General features: G+C 35.7%; 3 protein-coding genes across 3 annotated transcripts; all 3 read right to left on the reverse strand.

The window, feature by feature from the left end:
* Positions 1-11,497: 11,497 nt before the first annotated feature.
* Positions 11,498-11,989, reverse strand: LOC147497142 (uncharacterized). Its single transcript, XM_086562774.1, has one exon. The coding sequence runs from the start codon at positions 11,987-11,989 to the stop codon at positions 11,498-11,500; it is 492 nt and encodes a 163-aa protein (XP_086418900.1).
* A 465-nt stretch (positions 11,990-12,454) lies between these two features.
* LOC147497143 (uncharacterized) lies at positions 12,455-12,907 on the reverse strand. Its single transcript, XM_086562775.1, has one exon. It carries the CDS (start codon positions 12,905-12,907, stop codon positions 12,455-12,457), a length of 453 nt encoding a protein of 150 aa, XP_086418901.1.
* Positions 12,908-13,319: 412 nt separating this feature from the next.
* On the reverse strand, positions 13,320-13,649 carry LOC147497144 (uncharacterized). The gene has a single exon (XM_086562776.1). The coding sequence runs from the start codon at positions 13,647-13,649 to the stop codon at positions 13,320-13,322; it is 330 nt and encodes a 109-aa protein (XP_086418902.1).
* Between the last annotated feature and the right edge of the window lie 5,040 nt (positions 13,650-18,689).

Here is an 18,689-nt window from a genome sequence, read left to right on the forward strand (position 1 = left end):
TGGAGCAAATAAGAAAGGTCAACTCAAACATCTATAAGTAGAGAGAGATAAACTACGTAAGGCTTCATTCAAGTTTGACCCTAGGAACTTAATACCTAGGCAACTCTTATCCCAAGAATGAGTGCAACCATTCCCAACCATTCACAACATCAGGTCGTAGACCCAAAATACCACTCCTTTACACTATCATATGAATTGTCGCTTGCACTAGGTTATGCATGCCAAATTTAAAGATCATGATTTTTTTTTAATATACATAGTACCCCCCCCCCCCCCACCGTTTTGAATTTGTAGATCCGCCCCTACCCAAATTAAAGATAATTTGTTTAGAGTACATGAATATACATGCCTAATGATCATGATTTCCTAACTACCTTACAGTAATGATGCTTTGATTGGACTACACATAGATGACTACAGATGGTTGATAGCACCACTTTATTTTCTTTTCTTCTATTTCTCAGGAGGATTAAGTAAACATTTTGCCCATTGTACTTTTTGTCAATTTTCTCTAACCTCCATTGTACTAAATTATCAACCATGAAAACCTTGTATCTTAAGTTTACTTTCAATTTACCCATTTTTCATTGACTTCGACATAATTCTATCACCTAAGTATTAAAGTGTTCAATTTCCAAATCTCAAATTATGGGCATATGCATATAGTATATTACCTATGCCCCTTTGTACTTGTTGATGCTCTAAATAGTATAAGTTAGGTAATCTATCCTTTTGTTTGACCATATTTGATTTTTTAATTACTAGTAGGATCTCCCCCTCAACTCTCATGACATTTGTAATTTGTAATGAGAACAAAACCAATTGTGCTCTTGGGGTAATCTCAGCAAGTGCCGCCTTAATGCCTCCCCAAATAGAAGACATTTTATAGTACTCGATGAAATCATCACGCTTGTTTATGTATTTATTCTACATAAATGTTGCAAAATCATCAGACTCACTCAGGAACTTTCAAGCAAGTTTTATCAACATTGCCTTATTGATGTCTTTCAATCTCCTAATTCCAAGTCCACCTTCAGAAAAGGGCTTGCAGACTTTGTCCCAGCTGACAGTTGCTGCTCACTTTTTGGATGCATCACCAGTTCAAAGAAAATTCCTGATACATGTCTCGGCTTCTTTGATCATAAGGGATGGCCATTTGTATATGTCCATATTATATGTGGGAATGTTATTGATAATAGACTTGACCAAAATGCATCGTCCTTGAAAGGACATCATACGACCTTTCCAGCTAGACAACTTTTTCTTTATCTTATCCAAAACATGATAAATAATAGACTTCGTAACTTTTCCTTGGTTCAAAGGGACACCAAGATATTTTTCTGGTAAGAGGCTTTCAGAAATATTTAGTTCTTGAAGCGTTCTAACCTTTTTGAGATGAGAGAAGGCACCAAAGAAAATCTTGAATTTTACTTTGTTCATGAATTGACCTGAGGAAGCTTGATACCTCTCGAGGAGTGAATTAAGGTGACATATACCTCTAATATGGTCATTTGCAAAAATGATAATGTCATCCACAAAGAGCAAGTGACTAGGTGCAGGACATCCTCTCGGAAACACCATAGGTTTTAAAATGTTATTTACAGTAAGGTTGGTTAAGCCTCTGCTCAGAACATCTTCAGTTATTGCAAACTAGAGAGGAGAAAGTGGGTCGCCCTATTTCAAACCTTTCTCCATGTTGAAAAAACCCACATGCCTTCCATTTACCATAATTGAAATCTGTGCCGAGTGAAAGATAGAGTGAAGACACTGCATCCATCCTTGTGAGAAACCTAGGGCAGATAAAACTTTGAAGAGAAAGTCCCAAGACATGGTGTCATAGGCTTGAGAGACATCGATCTTCATAGCAACATTACCTCCATATCTTTTGAATTAAAGATCATTCAAAGTGGGTCACCCTGTGATAAGAGCCCAAAATTGTAGTTTTAACCACTTAATAATATTACATTTAGACCAATTATGTTTATAATAAATAAGAGTTAGTACTGTTTACGTACTTTTATATATTTCAAGTCTTAAAGTCAACTATGTGAAGAAATATGTCACTTTTGCAAGAGAAAGGAGCAAAAATCGGCTGCTAAGAAGTTTTATGGTTAAAGCCCAAGTTTCAAGGAGAAAAAGCCTTTTTAAAGCCTAATTAAAGCTGAAAAGTCAAAGTCAACGCGGGTAGAAATAGAGCATAAAAGTCAACAGAACTTCCACAGACGATATCTTTAGACTAAGACCTCAGAATTGGGCCTATTATATGTCAAAACGACCTTCTAGGAAAGAGCTTTCTAATAGTTTAGGCATTGATCCAATAGGAGTAGTAAAAGTGGACGAGAAGGTTATTGCAATAATTTCCAGTAGAAAAATCCTTTTTGGACTTAAGTAATTAGGTTTTGGGCTTGATTTACTGGCCCAAAACATAGCTCCAAAGCCCATGCACAAAATTGTAAACCTAGCCCTCTCCTATATAAAGAGGACTAAGGCAAAACCCTAACTTTCTCCTACCTCTTCTCTTTAGTCTAATCTAGTTTATATTTTATTAGCGTAGCCACCATTAATATAATTTAAGTTATTTTTAATACAAGTATTCATTTAATTATGTCTTCTTCTTCTCATTATTTATTCCATGGTAGTCTAATGAACCATAGCTAAATCTCTATTAGAGGGGTTTGATTGAAGCTTTGATTAAGACTTGATGTGTTAGTATAGAATAGTTGTATTTAAGAAAATAAACCTAGACTAGAGGGTAGTTCATTCACCATGAGAATAGGTTTCAACTTCCTCTCATGCTAATTATTAGATGGCTAGAGATACCATAAATAATAAGGGATAAAAAGACCTAACCTTTATGTTGAACCTCGTGTGAAAATATAAAAATTAGGGTTGCAACAAACTCTATATTAACATGTTAGAGAATAATCAAGGTGGATTTCAAATCTCCCTAATTCCTTCTTTATATTCACAACTTAGTATTTAATTTCCATAGTTTAATTTAGAATATATTTAATATTAGTTCTCACCATATTAGTTCTATTTTAAATCATTACTCTCATGATGTTTAATTGTTCATCATTAGTGGAATTAGTTATTATCTAAGCAATTAGGAGTGGAACGAATTCTTACTCTAGTTTTATTACATGATAATTGAGAGTAGAACTTTGATATAAAAAGACATACAAATTATAGTTTACTTCTTCCTAGTATAATTAGCTAAGTAGGAGTAAAAGTGTAATTTTCATTCTATCACCCTGTTTCAAACCTCTCTCCATATTGAAAAAACTCACAGGCTCTCCATTTATCATAATTGAAATTTGTGCTGAGTGAAAGATAGAGCGAAGACACTACTATACATCCATCCTTATGAGAAACCCAGGGCAGATAAGACTTTGAAGAGAAAGTCCCAAGACATGGTGTCATAGGCTTGAGAGATATCGATCAACATAGAAACATTACCTCCATATCTTTTGAATTCAAGCTCATTCATTCATTACCTCCAAATCTCAAATTGTCTAATTTCCCAATTTCTCTCTTCAATAAATTGCAGCCCACCCCGGACTCTGTAATATATATATATATCCTTGTATATTGCCATAGGGCTATAGGCTAGCTAATTTCTCTTTTTTTTTCCCCATATTTGTTTCTTTAATCACTAGTAGGACCTCCCTCTCAACTCTCATGACATCTTTAATGAGAGCAAAACATAATTTTTAGGCTAGAAAGCCCAAGCCCAAAGAGGCAACACATTGTCCAAAGTTTAAAAGCACACATGGTAAGGTGGCTTTAGCTTGTAGTCATGCAGTGATTAATTTGAAATGCTCAAGAAAATAAGTTTCTCACCAACTAATTAAATAATTATATTTTATAAATAGTTAAATTGTTGCACCCATACACTACTTCACTAGTAAGTAATAATTTATCTCTCTTGAATCAATTCCATATCATAGTTTACAAAAGAATGGGTTCAAAGTTCACTGAATTACGAAAAACATGAGTAGGTTAAGATTTTAAAGCTGAAATATTATGACACGTACACATCATGTTGCTATATTAACTATATAGACATCCTAATGTAATGTGACACTGTCGTATGAATTGCTGGTGGAACTAGGTTATGTGATAAATGTACTTTTGCACACGTAAAAAACCGGTTCTCACACACACTTAAGTACACTCGTTCAAACACCTCGCTCACGTACACGTTGCAATTTATTTCGAGCAAGGGTTTCGTTCCAAACCAAAATGGCTAAAACTCTAGTTAACAACCAACTGGAAATTTCTCATCAAGGGAATCATGTGAGCAGGATTTTTACTTTTGATTTAAACTACTTTCCTAAGTGACTTGATATGCAAGTTAATAAAAGCTAAAAATATAACTAATTACTTGATTTTATGGCAAAAGAGAGAGATAGCTAGAAAGATAAGTGGAGAATTAATCTACTCATGTTCCTAATCAAGAAATTTAATGGAGATTTATATGAAGTAGCAAAAAAGAAGTAGAATTCTAATTTATACTTAGAAAAGATTTTTATTTTCATCTTAGATTTGAAAACATATTACAAGCTTAAGAAAAACATGGAAACTTTTTACTCCGGAACTAAACTAACTAATGGAGCAAAAGTTATTTCTTGTTACTGAAGCCTCTCTTTTAAAAAGCAAGAGATTGCTCTCATTTTCTTTACATCCACATGAATTTCTACCATCCAACTGCATCCTTAAATGAGACACCTTGATTTTTTATGTCACCACATATTTTGCCATGCAACCAAATAAGACTTTGTTTGCCAAAGCTTAATCATTTTTCACCTAATCAAGCAAGACTTTGTGCCAAAGCTTAATTTGCATCCACCTAATCAAGAATTTCATGCTACCAATTCAAGACTTTGATGCCACCTCATCGTGCCACCAATTAGGACTTTTATACATCTAATTAATTTTGTGCCACCTAATCCCATTTGATGACGTTGTGCCAAAGTTATGCACAAAAGTCTTTGATTCATTTCAATGTAGCTTGAGTTATGCTGAAGCTTGACGTGGTAGCTTGATCACCAGATTCTTTGGGTCCGCATAGTGGGTCCCTCATGCTCCGACCAGTGGCGGGTCCAAAAGTTGACTTTTTACAAAGTCCCACCTATGTGTAGAGCTCGTCGCACTGATCATTCTGATGGTTCACTTGTTTCCATTGGAGTCCAGGTTCAGAAGAAATGGGCTTCTGGAGTTTGATACTTTTCGGCACGTTCATCCTTTTTGCTTCCCTGGGCTTTAGTTGGGCTTAACGTGGGCTAAATTTTAAACTTCGTGTAGACACCCTATTCCATGCTTAAATATTGCCTTTTATTCTCATTTTTACATTGATTGCTCAAACCTGCAAAAGCACAAAAATACGATTATTAAACACATAATTAACCAAAATGTTATGTCTCTACGGGGTTTATATTACAATTTTGGGTGCTTATCATTATGCATGAAAAATTTAAAGATCGTGAAAAACATTTTTTTTTCCAATATACATAGTGTACAACACGACCACCTCCCACAACCCCTCGCCATTTTGAATTCCTGGATCAGCCCCTTTCCAAATTCAAGATATTTTGTTCATAGTACATGACTAATGATCATGATTATCTTACTATACCTTACGGTAATGATTCATTGATTAGACTACACAGGGTTGATGACACCACTTTATTTTATTTTCTTCTATTCCCAAGAGGATTAGGAAAAGTTTTGCCCATTGTACTTTTAGTCAATTTCCAATCACCTCCCTTGTACTAAATTATCGAGTATAAAAGTCTTGTACCTTAAGTCTACTTTCAATTTACCTATTTTCGATTGATTCTGGCACAATTCTATCACCCAAGTCTTAAATTGTTCAATTTCTAAATTTGAAATTGTCCAATTTCCCAGTTTATGTATTCTATTCCGCCCTAGATTTTGTCAATATATATGGGGAGGGATAAAACCACTCCAGAGCCACTCTATCGACTTAAAAATTGAATTAAGACCACATTTTTTGTGGATATGATCTTCTCACAATGGATAACATGCCCACAAATTTTCATTCTATTTGGATATGTCCAACTTTGCAAAAACTAATGTTCAATTTTGAACATTTATCTAACGGTTCAGAATTTTCAGATTTCATAATAATATTTGATTAGGTTAGACATATTTGAATGAGCTGAAATTTGGTGGGCATGTTATTCATGGTGGGGAGATCATATCTACAAAATATCAGCCCTTAATTCTGCTTGTAGGATGAGATATGGCTTTGTATATCTTGGGAGTGGCTCTATCCCTCCCCTATATTTACCAGGATTCCAATCCATGAAATAATTTGATATATGGACAACGTCATCATGGTAAAGGTCGTAATGGCAGAGGAATCATTATCACAAGGCGTAGAGGGGCAGGTCATAAGCGTCTATACTGTAAAATTGATTTTCGATAGAATGAAAAAGACATATCTGGTAGAATCATAACCATAGAATACGACCCTAATCGAAATGCATATATTTGTCTCATACACTATGGGGATGGTGAGAAGAGATATATTTTACTTCCAAAAGGGGCTATAATTGGAGATACCATTGTTTTTGGACAAAATTGAAGTTCCTATCTCAGTGGGAAATGCCCTACCTTTGAGTGTGGTTTGAACTAGTGATTTACGGAATTGGAAGTAACCAATTAGGTTTACTACGACACCTATAAATCGATCACTGATCCAATTTAAGTACCTCTACGGGATAGACCTCAATAAAAAATTGAAGAGTAACGACATCAAGTGATTGAGTTAAGTAGTTCCTCATATAAAATTATTGACTTTAGAGATATAGTAATATGGAGAAGACAAAATTGTTTGAAGCACAGATAGAGCCGGAAGTGCTGTTTGTTTCAAAAAGGGGAGGACGGATTATTCACATTTCATTTGATGGTCAGAGGCGAATTGAAATTAAAGTTAAGTAGTGCTAATTCAAGCCTAGGATGTAGAAGATCATAACATGAGTGATTCGGCAGCTTTGGATTCCTATATATCCACTCATGTGGTACTTCATCATACGATTCATATGAGATCCATATATCTAGATATCATAATATACATCTAGAAAGTCGTATGCTTTGGAAGGAGCATGTGTAAAGTTTGGGAAGGGGTTTTGATTGATCAAAAAGAATAATCTACTTCAACCTATATGCCCTTAGGCACGGTCATACATAACATATTTAATAAAATAATATTTAAATAAATATATGATGATATGATAGGCAAACGGCAAGAATTGAACCCGCGCATGGTGGATTCACAATCCACTACCTTGATCCACTTGGCTACATCCACCTTTCTATTTTATATTGTCTTTATTAAAAATAAAAAGTATTAAGAACATATTTAGATTGTATTATATATTATTTTGTAAGAAAATAATACATAACATATGATAATCAAGAATTTACCAAAGATCTATTCTATTTTCTTATTTTTACTAAAAAAATAAAAATGCAGGAGTAATATCCAAATTCTTAACAAAACAAAAATTTGGGTATTACTCTTGCAACTTCAACAACTCATATACACTAAAACTTGTGTACACTAAGACCTAACTCTTAGCCATTTGTGGATGGAACTTCAACAACAGCTAAGTCTATAGGGAAGTTGTGAGCATTACGTTCATGCACAACTTCCATACCAAGGTTAGCGCGGTTGATGATATTTTCCCAAGTGTTAATTGCACGACCATGACTATCAACAACATATTGGTTGAATTTAAAACCATTTAGGTTGAAAGCCATGGTGCTTTGACTGCTGATACCTAAAGTAGTAAACCAAATACCTACTACATGCCAAGTAGGTAAGAAGTGTAAAGAATGAGAATTGTTGAAACTAGCATATTGGAAGATCAATCGGCCAAAATAACCATGAGAAGCTACAATATTATAAGTTTCTTCCTCTTGACTGAATCTGTAACCTTCATTAGCATATTCATTTTCTGTGGTTTCCCTAATCAAACTAGAGGTTACCAAGGAACCATGCATATCACTGAATATATAGGGAGCTGCCGAATACACCAGCTACGCCTAACATTTGAAATGGGTGCATAAAGATGTTGTGCTCAGCCTGGAATACAATCATGAAATTGAAAGTACCAGAGATTCCTATAGGCATACCATCAGAGAAGCTTCCTTGACCAATTAGGTAGATCAAGAAAATAGTGGTAGTAGCTGCCACAGGTGAATATGCAACAACAATCCAAGTGGGCATACCTAAACAAAAACTAAGTTCCCACTCACGACCCATGCATGTAACAAGCTACACCAAGTAAGAAGTGTAGAAGAATCAATTCATAAGGACCGCCATTATATAACCATTCATCAACGGATGTTGCCTCCCATATTAGATAAAAGTGCAACCCTATAGCTGTAGAAGTAGGAATAATAGCACCATAAATGATATTGTTTCCATAAAGTAGAGATCCAGAAATGGGTTCACGAATACCATCAATATCTACTGGAGGAGCAACAATGAAGGAAATAATAAATACATAAGTTGTGGTCAATAAAGTTGGGATCATCAAAACACTGAACCATCCAATGTAAAGACGATTTTGAATGCTTGTTACCCAGTTACAAAAGCGACCCCATAGGCTTTGGCTTTCGCGTCTCTCTAAAATTGCAGTCATGGTAAAATCTTGGTTTATTCAATCATTCGGGACTCCCAAACACACAAATTATCTACAAATGTAAATAGATAATTGAAGGCTTGTTAGTCAAAAGTATAACACAACTTATATGCTTGTGTCAACCAATATCATATCAACACCAATATATATAGGGAACACAATTTTCCACGTCTCTTTTTGCCACTTCCCAGGATTGTTATGTCATCTGACCCAAATGCTCCTATCCTTTAAACTCACTAAAACCAATTGTCTATTCCACCAACTTTTGCCTCTTTGTGGGGTTGAAAAGGTAACGTTATACCCCCTTTCCAAGACCATCTACTGGTAGGAAAAGAAAAACTAACAAAAGAGAGAGCTTTATGAAAGATCTCCTCAAGAAGTGGCTGGTTTCGCACCCTATGAGAAGAGGATTACTGAACTTCGAAGAAACAAGGTCTCTCTTGGGAATTCGTTTGAAAAGTTCATATGGCTCTTCAATCCCATCATTTTGAACATAACCAATCAGTAGAGAATTCCAAGAAACTACATCCTTTTCATTCATCATATCAAAAATCTTTCTTGCATAATCTATTGAACCAACTCAATTGGCAGTACATGGTGATCATAAAATTGCTTAAGACCGACTAATACTGATAAGTATTTCTTTAATAATGGATTGATGAATAGTAAATTAGAGTTGCTTGAATAGTAGAGAAAGAACTGAAAAATAGTAGATAAATACTCTCTAAATCATGTGAGAAAAAGGAGAGTAGTCGTGTTCGCCAAACTCTAATTCGTACACTACTTGGATGCGAATCTAGATTGCAAATATATTTCACTAATAAGAGTCAGAACAGTAGATATGAGGTGAAAACAGTAGATTTAAAGAATGAATAAAGGAATTAGAAGGGGTTTAATCCACCATGCGATTTGATTAACTATTAGTTTGTATCAAATTGCTTGTATTGATCCCTAGTGAAGACCAAGTCCTCTCAGATTGAGGTTTCTCTAGAAAGAGAGTATAGCTCCACCACAAATCTCTTTGGTGGTGGCTCTATGCTATAATTCTCCATTATGAGCTTTATCTCTAGTTACTCATAATGAAGAACTTGAAGTTCTTAATTGCAAAACAATAAATCATAAAGATTAATCATCCTCACATGGCTTCATAAACCTCCTCTAATGGAGGTTTAGCCTAGTGTCATAGGAATCATGCTATTTAAATAATAATAATAATACATAATGTACGGAGAATTGAATTAAATATTAAATAACTAAGTTTTTTATTCATAGGTTCTAATGGAGGCTACAATGCTAACCCTTCATAAAAGTAAAACTAAATAAAACTAAACCAAAATAATTATTAACTAAAGAGGGGAAGGATTTTTAATGTTTAACCTTAACCCTCTTTATATAGGAGAGGGTTAGGGTTATATTTTCGTGTATGGGCAAAAAATGGGGACTTATGGCCTTTAAAGTGAGTCCAAAGTCCATTAGGTTAAGTCTAAAAAGGCCACAACTATTAGAATTTACTTTTGTACCCTTTTTGTCTACTTTTATAGCTCTAATCGGGGCAAGGATGGGTCTATTGGAAAGCTGATTCCGATTTGGTCATTTTAACATAAATTAGGCCCAATTCCTAGGCCCGAGTCCAAAGATATTACCTGTTAAAGTTATATTGACTTTTCTGTCCTTTTTGTACCCGGATTGACTTTGACTTCCCAGCTTTGACTGGGCTTGAAAAAGGCTTTTCTCCATGATTCTTGGGCATTAAATGTAGAACTTCCTTGACAATCATCTTTACTAATTTACCATGCAAAAGTGGTACTTTTAGTCACCTAATCAACTTCAAGTCTTGAAATACACAAAAATACGTAAACATTATTAACTATTATTTATTATAAACATAATTGGCCTAAATAGAGTACTATTAAGGGGTTTACGCTACATTTTTAGGTGCTTATCAAATACCACCAATCCATGAACTTGAATCCCATCTCTAAGCTTACTCAACTTAGTACACGCTTCACATCCAAGGTTGTAGAATTAACTTTAACACTTTTTTCTCTTCTCAAATCAATAAATAATCGAAATCATCTTCCCATTCCCTTGATTTCAAAATTCCAATCATGAGCATTTCACAGTACAATTTCTCAACCTCATATAACATTCTCATGGCCGCCCGAACAAAATTAGTAATCACGGAAACATAAGATACAACATTCCATGTAGGCATTTGCAAAAAACAAGTCATAAGCTTCTAAAACTCAAGAATCACTCCAAATATAACCATTAACCATTGTAATTAGATTTCTCTAACTTATTCTTACGTTATCAATTATTTATTTCTTACTCTCACATGTATATTCATGCAATATATAGAGTACGGAATCGTTTCACTCTTATCTCTATAAACTTAAACGAATTCAACTAATCAAATACAAGGAAACAATGGTGAGAGCAATATTTATGGATGTGAATTTATACTACGAAACTAAATATATGAATTTAACTTATAATAATTTAATTAAAACAATTGAATATGACTTAAATAAAATATGGAGAAGAATAGAGAGAGATTGAAATCCACTTTTTAACTTCTTAACATGCTAGTATAGATTTGTATAGAAAATCCTAGTCTAGATATTCTCACACAAGGTTAAAATATAAATACTAGACCTTTAATGATCCCTAATTACTTTATACTATCTCTATGCATAAATTAATTAGCATGAGAGAAAGATTGTTCCTATTCTCATGGCAAACTCACTATTCTCTTTTTTTTTTTAAAAAATTAAGTTAGGATTAGGCAGGCCCCCACCTATATTGATTCAACTATTTCATACATAAATTTGTCCACTTTCATCATCATTTACAATATATTGTAATCTATGATCTAATGGAGGGACAAACTGTACAACAAAATTAGATGCGTCATGAAGTGAAGCTAGATAGTCCGCAACTCGGTTCACTTCTCTATAGGTATGAGAGAAGGAGATGAAAGTGAACTTAGACCTTTTCATGTCTATATCTTTAATCACATCAAGGCAGAACCAAAGAGGTTTCTCCACCTTGTTGATGGCATTCATAGCTCGCAATGAGTCAGACTCAACCTCCACTTCCTTGTATCCCTCTTCTATACATCTGTGTAAGCATATGTATATAGCTTTGATTTCCTGAAAAAGCACAGAAGCCATGCCGCCACTGCCACTAAATCCAGCTAGCACCTGTTCATCTTTGTCTCTTATTACCCCGCCTTGACCACCTTCAGTACTGGCTTTAACTCGATTACCAATTGGAGGGATCCAAACACATTCTATTTGCCTTTGCATCTTGTATCTGGCATCAATATTAAGTCTATGAAAAAGATTTCTAGCTCTAGCCAAATCATTGAATTGACTTCCGATTTTAAGACTTGCAAATAGTTCCTTGTATCCCTTACCATTTTCTCAAAAATCCTATGTGTTTGACTTATTGATTTTTTGGAATCTATGAGCATTCCTTTCCTTCCAGATGTAGGCAACTGATGCACGGGAAAACACCTTGTATACCTCTTCCACATCTACCTCTTGGCATATACGAAGGATCAATGGCCACTCTCTATTTGCTGTTCCATTATCTTTGATAATGTCGAGAAGGTGCTTGACTCGAGAGATGACTTCCTTGGAATACGAGCATTCAAAAAATAGGTGTCTTGAAAATTCTTGGCTGTTGTTTCATAAGCAGCAAAATGAATAATGTAGAATTTTCCTTTTCACAAGTCTGTCTTGGGTAGGGAGACTGTGTGAGAACAGTTGTCATGTCGTGAAGGAGTGTCTAGGTAAAACCCACTTACCCAAGACCAACTGTTGCCATTTTTTCCTTTCCTTCGCTGGTGTAAGAGCCTCATATGCACTGTGTGAAGTAAACTGCTCCCTCGGATGAGGAGTCCACACTACTTGATCTTGTGTGAGGTGTTTATTGATATCCACTGTTCTAATAGCCTCCTTTAAGGTTTGTGATTGCAACAGGTTCACTTCGTCATTCCACTCCCCATTGGAAATTATTTCACATACCTTTGCATTCAGCTGAAAATCCCATTCTGCCTTTGCTTCAGCGTCTTCAATCAGTGGTGATCTTGAGCACCATATGTCATGCCATAACAGCGTTTCTTCCCCTTTAGCAATGGAGTATTTGATAAATTTCTTGGCTGTGGTTCTATTGTTCAAAATACTTCTCCACGTCCAGGAACAGTCTCTTGGTACTTTCATAGTCCAAAAGTAGTTGGTTTTGATGTGTTGTTTCCAAATCCAATCTACCTAGATGGTATCTTCTTTAGTGACTAATTAGAAAATCAGCCCACAATGTGCACAAACATTCCATCTGTGAACATTCATGACTCCCAACCCACCTTCTTCCTTTAGTTGGCAGACTGTACTCCAGCTCGCCTGATGAAGCCCTTTTCTAGTATTTGTACATGTCCATAGGAATTGTACACAAATCCTTTCCACTTGCTCTAGCTTTCTTGGGAAGAATGAAGGTTCTTGCCCAATATGTGTGGAAAGATAACAGGATAGACTTTATTAACTGTAATCTACCCGCATGAGATAATAGTCTTGATTTCCAGTTGGTAATCTTGTGAGTGACCTTTTCTACCAAAGGTTGACATTCCTTGATACCCAGTTAAGCAGAGATGAGAGGAAGTCCTAGATATTTCATTGGAGGTTTAATCCGGTTAACCTCTAATATGGTGGCCAAAGCATTTGCTTCTTGATCATTTAGTCCCCCCACTAGAAGAGATGTCTTGTGTTTGTTGACCTGTAACCCAGTGGCACTTCCAAAGATATCCAGACATTCTTTCATAGCTTGTATAGATGCAGTCTCTCCCTTGCAGTATTTAAGAACATCATCAGCAAAAGCAAGATAAGATAGCTTCACCTTCTTACATTTGGAATGATACTGAATAGATCTATCATTGAGTTTTTGCTTGATCACACAACTGAGAATCTCCATTACAAGAACAAAGAGATATGGAGATAAAGGATCTCATTGTCTGACTCCTCTACCTCCATTAAAATATCCTTCCGGTGCACCATTAATCATGACAGAATAAAAAGGAGATGAAATGCACATGTCAATCCACTGATACATATTATCTGGAAATCCGAAAGTCCTAATCATTGCCTTGATAGACTCCCAACTGACTATATCATATGACTTCCGGATGTCCAACTTAATGGTACCTCTAGGTGTGCCATGCTTCTTGTCATATCCTTGGAGAAGCTCATGAGATAGAAGAATATTGTCTTGAATGGATCTACCAGGGATGAAAGCAGATTGATTAGTCTACACTAAATCATCAATAACTAACTTAATCCTATTTGCAATAACCTTAGAAATACATTTGTAGATGGTATTACACAAGGCTATTGGTCTAAAGTCTTCAACTTTTGTGGGGTTGTTGACTTTAGGAATAAGACATAAGAAAGTAGCATTAACTCCTCTAAGGAATTTGCAGTATTTGAAAGCATTAAGAATAGTAAGAGAGAAGTCATGACCAACTACTGCCCAACATTTCTTAAAAAGAAATAGGGTAAACCCATCTAGCCCTAGAGCTGTGTTTTCTTTCATCTCAAAGAGAGCATTTTTGACTTCATCTACAGTAACCTCCTCTTCCAGAATAGTCTTCATATAGCCAGATATGCTATTTTGGACTTGCAACTGGTTGAAAAAATCCTCGCCACTTATCTCCTCTGCTTCAGAGCCCAGAATAGCAGTGTAATAATCGATGATAGTTTTGTTCACCTCTGCTTGTCCTGTGATAGCATTCCCTTGAGGATTCTGGATAGCCCATACCACTGTTCTGGCCTTCTTTTCTTTTAAAGATTTAAAAAAGAAAGTTGTACACATATCACCTTCTAACATCCATTCATTGTCTTGCTTTCTTTTGATTTCAGAGATTTCAATACTTGCAAGTTCACCATACCTCTGGAGAGCTTCATATTCCTTCTGTCCTAGGTAAGGATCCAATAGATTTGATTGAATCTGTCTTTGTATGTCATATATAGTCTCTCTGGCCTGTTGGACTCTTCCATGGATGTCTGAGAAATTATTCCTTGCCCACGACTTTATTCTCTCCTTCAGCAGCTTTAGTTTTTGCATTAGAACATACATAGGATTGGAGAGAATATTAATCTTCCACACTTCCTGAAAGATGGCATGAAATTGCGGCTGTTCAAGCCAAAAGTTCTTGAATCTAAAAGGTGTCGCCTTCCTCTCTAAGTCATTCCAAAAGAGTAGAATAGGCGAGTGGTGAGAGACTCCATGGGGCAAAAATTTTGCCTTGGAGTTTGCATATTTATCTTCCCAAAGACTATTAACCATACATCTATCAATTTTGGTCATGATTCTACCTTTGACCTCCACCTTGTTGCTCTAGGTATAAAAAAACCCATTGAACCTCAGGCCGGATAATTCTATTTTGTGCAGACATTCCAAAAATTCCTCTACTTCTCTTGGGTGCATAGGCCTCCCACCCATTCTTTCTTCAGCTTTTGTGATGTTGTTAAAGTCTCCTGTTGTACACCAAGGTAAGTTCACTAAACTTTTTATGTTGATTAAGTCTCTCCATAAGTTCAGTCTGAGATTTTTGGTATTTCTGGCATACACTGCTGTTCAAAGGAACTCTTCATTAGTAGGTTTGAATCTCCCCTTGTAGTGAATGTACTGATCAGATTCTGATAGCTTATTAATTTCCATTAAGTAAGGATCCCAACATATCCAAATACGTCCAGAAGGATCCTTATTGTACTTATTCTTATGCTCCCATAAATGATAACAAGTGTTTCTAATGAGTTCATATTTATCTTGCCTGACTTTGGTTTCAAGTAGACAAAAAACACTAAGCTTCTTCTCTACTCTGACCTTGTTTATTTCTCTCGCTTTCACAACCTCATTTGCACCTCTCACATTCCAGAAGCACATAGATGTAATCATCGATGATTCCTATTTTTGGAGCCTCTAGGTCTGCCCCTACTCTTCTTGCCACTATTGGTACTCTTTGGAATTGAGTCCTTTTGTTTCTCATAACCTCTCACTCCACACTGTTTTCCTGATCTTGTTGTAACCCTAGTTGGTATTACCACACTCGACATAACAGGTTCAGCTGGTACCCCATCATCTACCTAAACATGATCATGAAATTGCTCAGTCTCGACTTCAAAGGTGTCTGAGTCCTCAGTGTCTTGTACATCTGTCAAGAGATAGTATCTTCCTAATTCTAGATTGTACAATATACTATCTTCTACTTCCATGACCGAATTGAGAGGTTCATGAATGCTTATGGCTTGGTCTTACCTTTCCCTTCTATTTTCCTGTTGGGCATCATACACAATCATAGAGGTTTCCATGGTACCATTCCCTGTTGCTGCAGAACTAGCTTTAGGTGCATTCTGAGTAGCCTCGACTTGCATTTCCTGATACTCCGAGTCCTGTTGCTACCTATTGCTTGTTTATGGTATTGAACTGTTAGTGGCTATGTAGTTTTTTGTCTCCAATCCTATTCTCTATTCATTCTCTTTAGCCTCCTTTTTTGGCTCTTAGACAATCTTGCTCTTTCCATCGGATTTTCCTGTACTGCTGGCTCTTTGCCTCTGTCATTTTCCTTGGTTACATTCTCTGCATTAGCTTGTGGCACTGGATCTTTTTCTTTTGCTGCATTCCTACATTTAGAAACTAAATGCCCTACATACTTGCAATGATTGCATAACTTAGGAATAGTGCCAAATTGGATTTTCTACCAGAATTCTATCCCTAGTTCAAGCACCTCCACAAATATTTGGTCCGGGATTGGAGAAGCTAAGTTTATATCAACCAAGACACTGGCATAGTATCCATTACTTCTTTCCAGCGAATTCAGGTCAACTCAAATCGGACATCCAAGACCTCTTCCCATACTCATGAGTATTTCCACTTCCCAGTACTAAAAAGGCAAGCCTGGGAATTTAACCCATACAAACGCAGATGTTTGTCTGTGAGTTTCAATATTAAAGTTTGGTGTCCACTTAGTAAATCTTACAAGTTGGCCTTGCAAGTACCAAGACCACCAAAGAAGATCATATTGTAGTCTTCCTCATTATAGAATCGAAACAAAACATATCCTTTCCCCAAAGTTGAGAGATTGAAGGTTGCAGATAATCCCCAATCAGTGCTGACTACCGATCTGATGGTTTCTGATAAACGTAAAAAGAATAGTTTTACTAATGAATAAAGCGATGAAACTCTAAACATAAGTAAAACTAAACGATAGTTTACATGCCTAATTTATCAAAGATTTCTACTCTCAATCCTATTGAGATATAGTGGAGTAGATGATTCGTTCCACTCCTAGTTCTTCCGCATGGTAATGTTCTCTACGTATAAATAATCTTAACTAAAGTCTAGTGAGAGATTTACGAATTATAAACTAGACTATGATGCAACTACCCACAAGATGCAACTAATCAACTAAATAAACAGCTATGGAAATACTACGTCGATTCTATGATAAGGAATTAGGGGGGGATTGATTCCACCTTAACTCAACTTAACATACTAATGACGAATCGTCGTAATCCGAATTGAACTGCTATGCAGAACAATTGGTTCTTCCTAATCCCTAATTACACATGGCATTTCTACCAATTCATAACTAGCATGTGAACGATTAAACCCATTCTCATGGTGAACTAATCGTTTCTAGAGTGAAATAGAAATTACGAGTATCCTACGCTAACACAAATCAAGCTTTCATCAAGGCTTCTCAACCCCCTCTAATGGAGGTTTAGCCGAGAAACATTACACAATCATTTCCGATTAAATTAAAACTAAACATACTATAAAGAATTGAAATTTACTAATCTAAATTAAACAATAATTAAAATCTAATTAATAATTAAGAAATGATATCAACAAGAATTTAAACTAAATCTATAAATGTAATGATAGAAAACGAATTGAATAATAATAAACTATTTTATTAATCTAATCAAATGAATAACAATATTTTAAAGGTTTAATCTAAAACAAGGAATGAAAATGAAACTAAACTTAATTAAAAACAATTAAAACTAGATCTAGAAGCTATTCTAATGGCTACTTTCTATTCTAAGCTACTTTTATTTTCTAACCTAACTATCTATATCTTTACAAAAAGTCAAGCTTTAGTTTTTATACTTTCAGATCCAAAAATCGTGCATGGGCTTGGAGCCATGTTTTGGGCCGAAAAATCGGGCCCAAAACCCAATTCTTTCAGTCCGAAAAGGGCTCTTCAGCTGGATTTGGCTTCAATAGACTTTTCATCCACTTCTGATCTTCTGATTGGGTCAAGGCTTGGACCATTGGAAAACTCTTTCCGAGCTGGTCGTTTTGACATAAGGTAGGCCCAATTCTGAGGTCTGAGTCCAAAGATATGGTCTTCGGAAATTCTGCTGACTTGTGCATTGTTTATACCCGTGTTGACTTTTCAGCTTTTGACCGGGCTTTACAAAGGCTTTGTCTCCTTGAATCTTGGCCTTTATTCACAGAACTTCTTAGCAACCGACCTTTGCTCATTTATCTCACTAAAGTGGCACATTTCTACACATAATGGACTTTGAAGCCTGAAATGCATAAAAACACGTAATCAGTATTAACTCTTACTTATTATTCACATAATTGGTCTAAAAGTACGATTGTTAAGGGGTTAAAACTACAGTTTTGGGTTTCCATGTTCAGAGTTATAGCATCCAGCCTAGTGATTAAAGCAAACTTACAAGCTTCAATGCATTTTTCTACCGCAACCAGGGGAATTTTAATAGCCAATTTATCCCCTTTACGCGTAGGAATTGGCAGAGCTGAGATGTCCACAATTTGTTTCATCTTTCCTCTAGCTATAGCAGCGTATGAATCCTTGTTAGACATAACAATGTTTCTGAGCTCTCCTTGTCTTGATGTTTCCACTCCAACAACATCTGGGAACCTTGCGTGATGTCTATCACTACTGAATCCAAATAGAACCGAAGCCATCAATCGCAG

This window comes from Coptis chinensis, chromosome 5 (assembly GCF_015680905.1).
Source record: "Coptis chinensis isolate HL-2020 chromosome 5, ASM1568090v1, whole genome shotgun sequence".
NCBI classification, from domain to species: Eukaryota; Viridiplantae; Streptophyta; class Magnoliopsida; order Ranunculales; family Ranunculaceae; genus Coptis; species Coptis chinensis.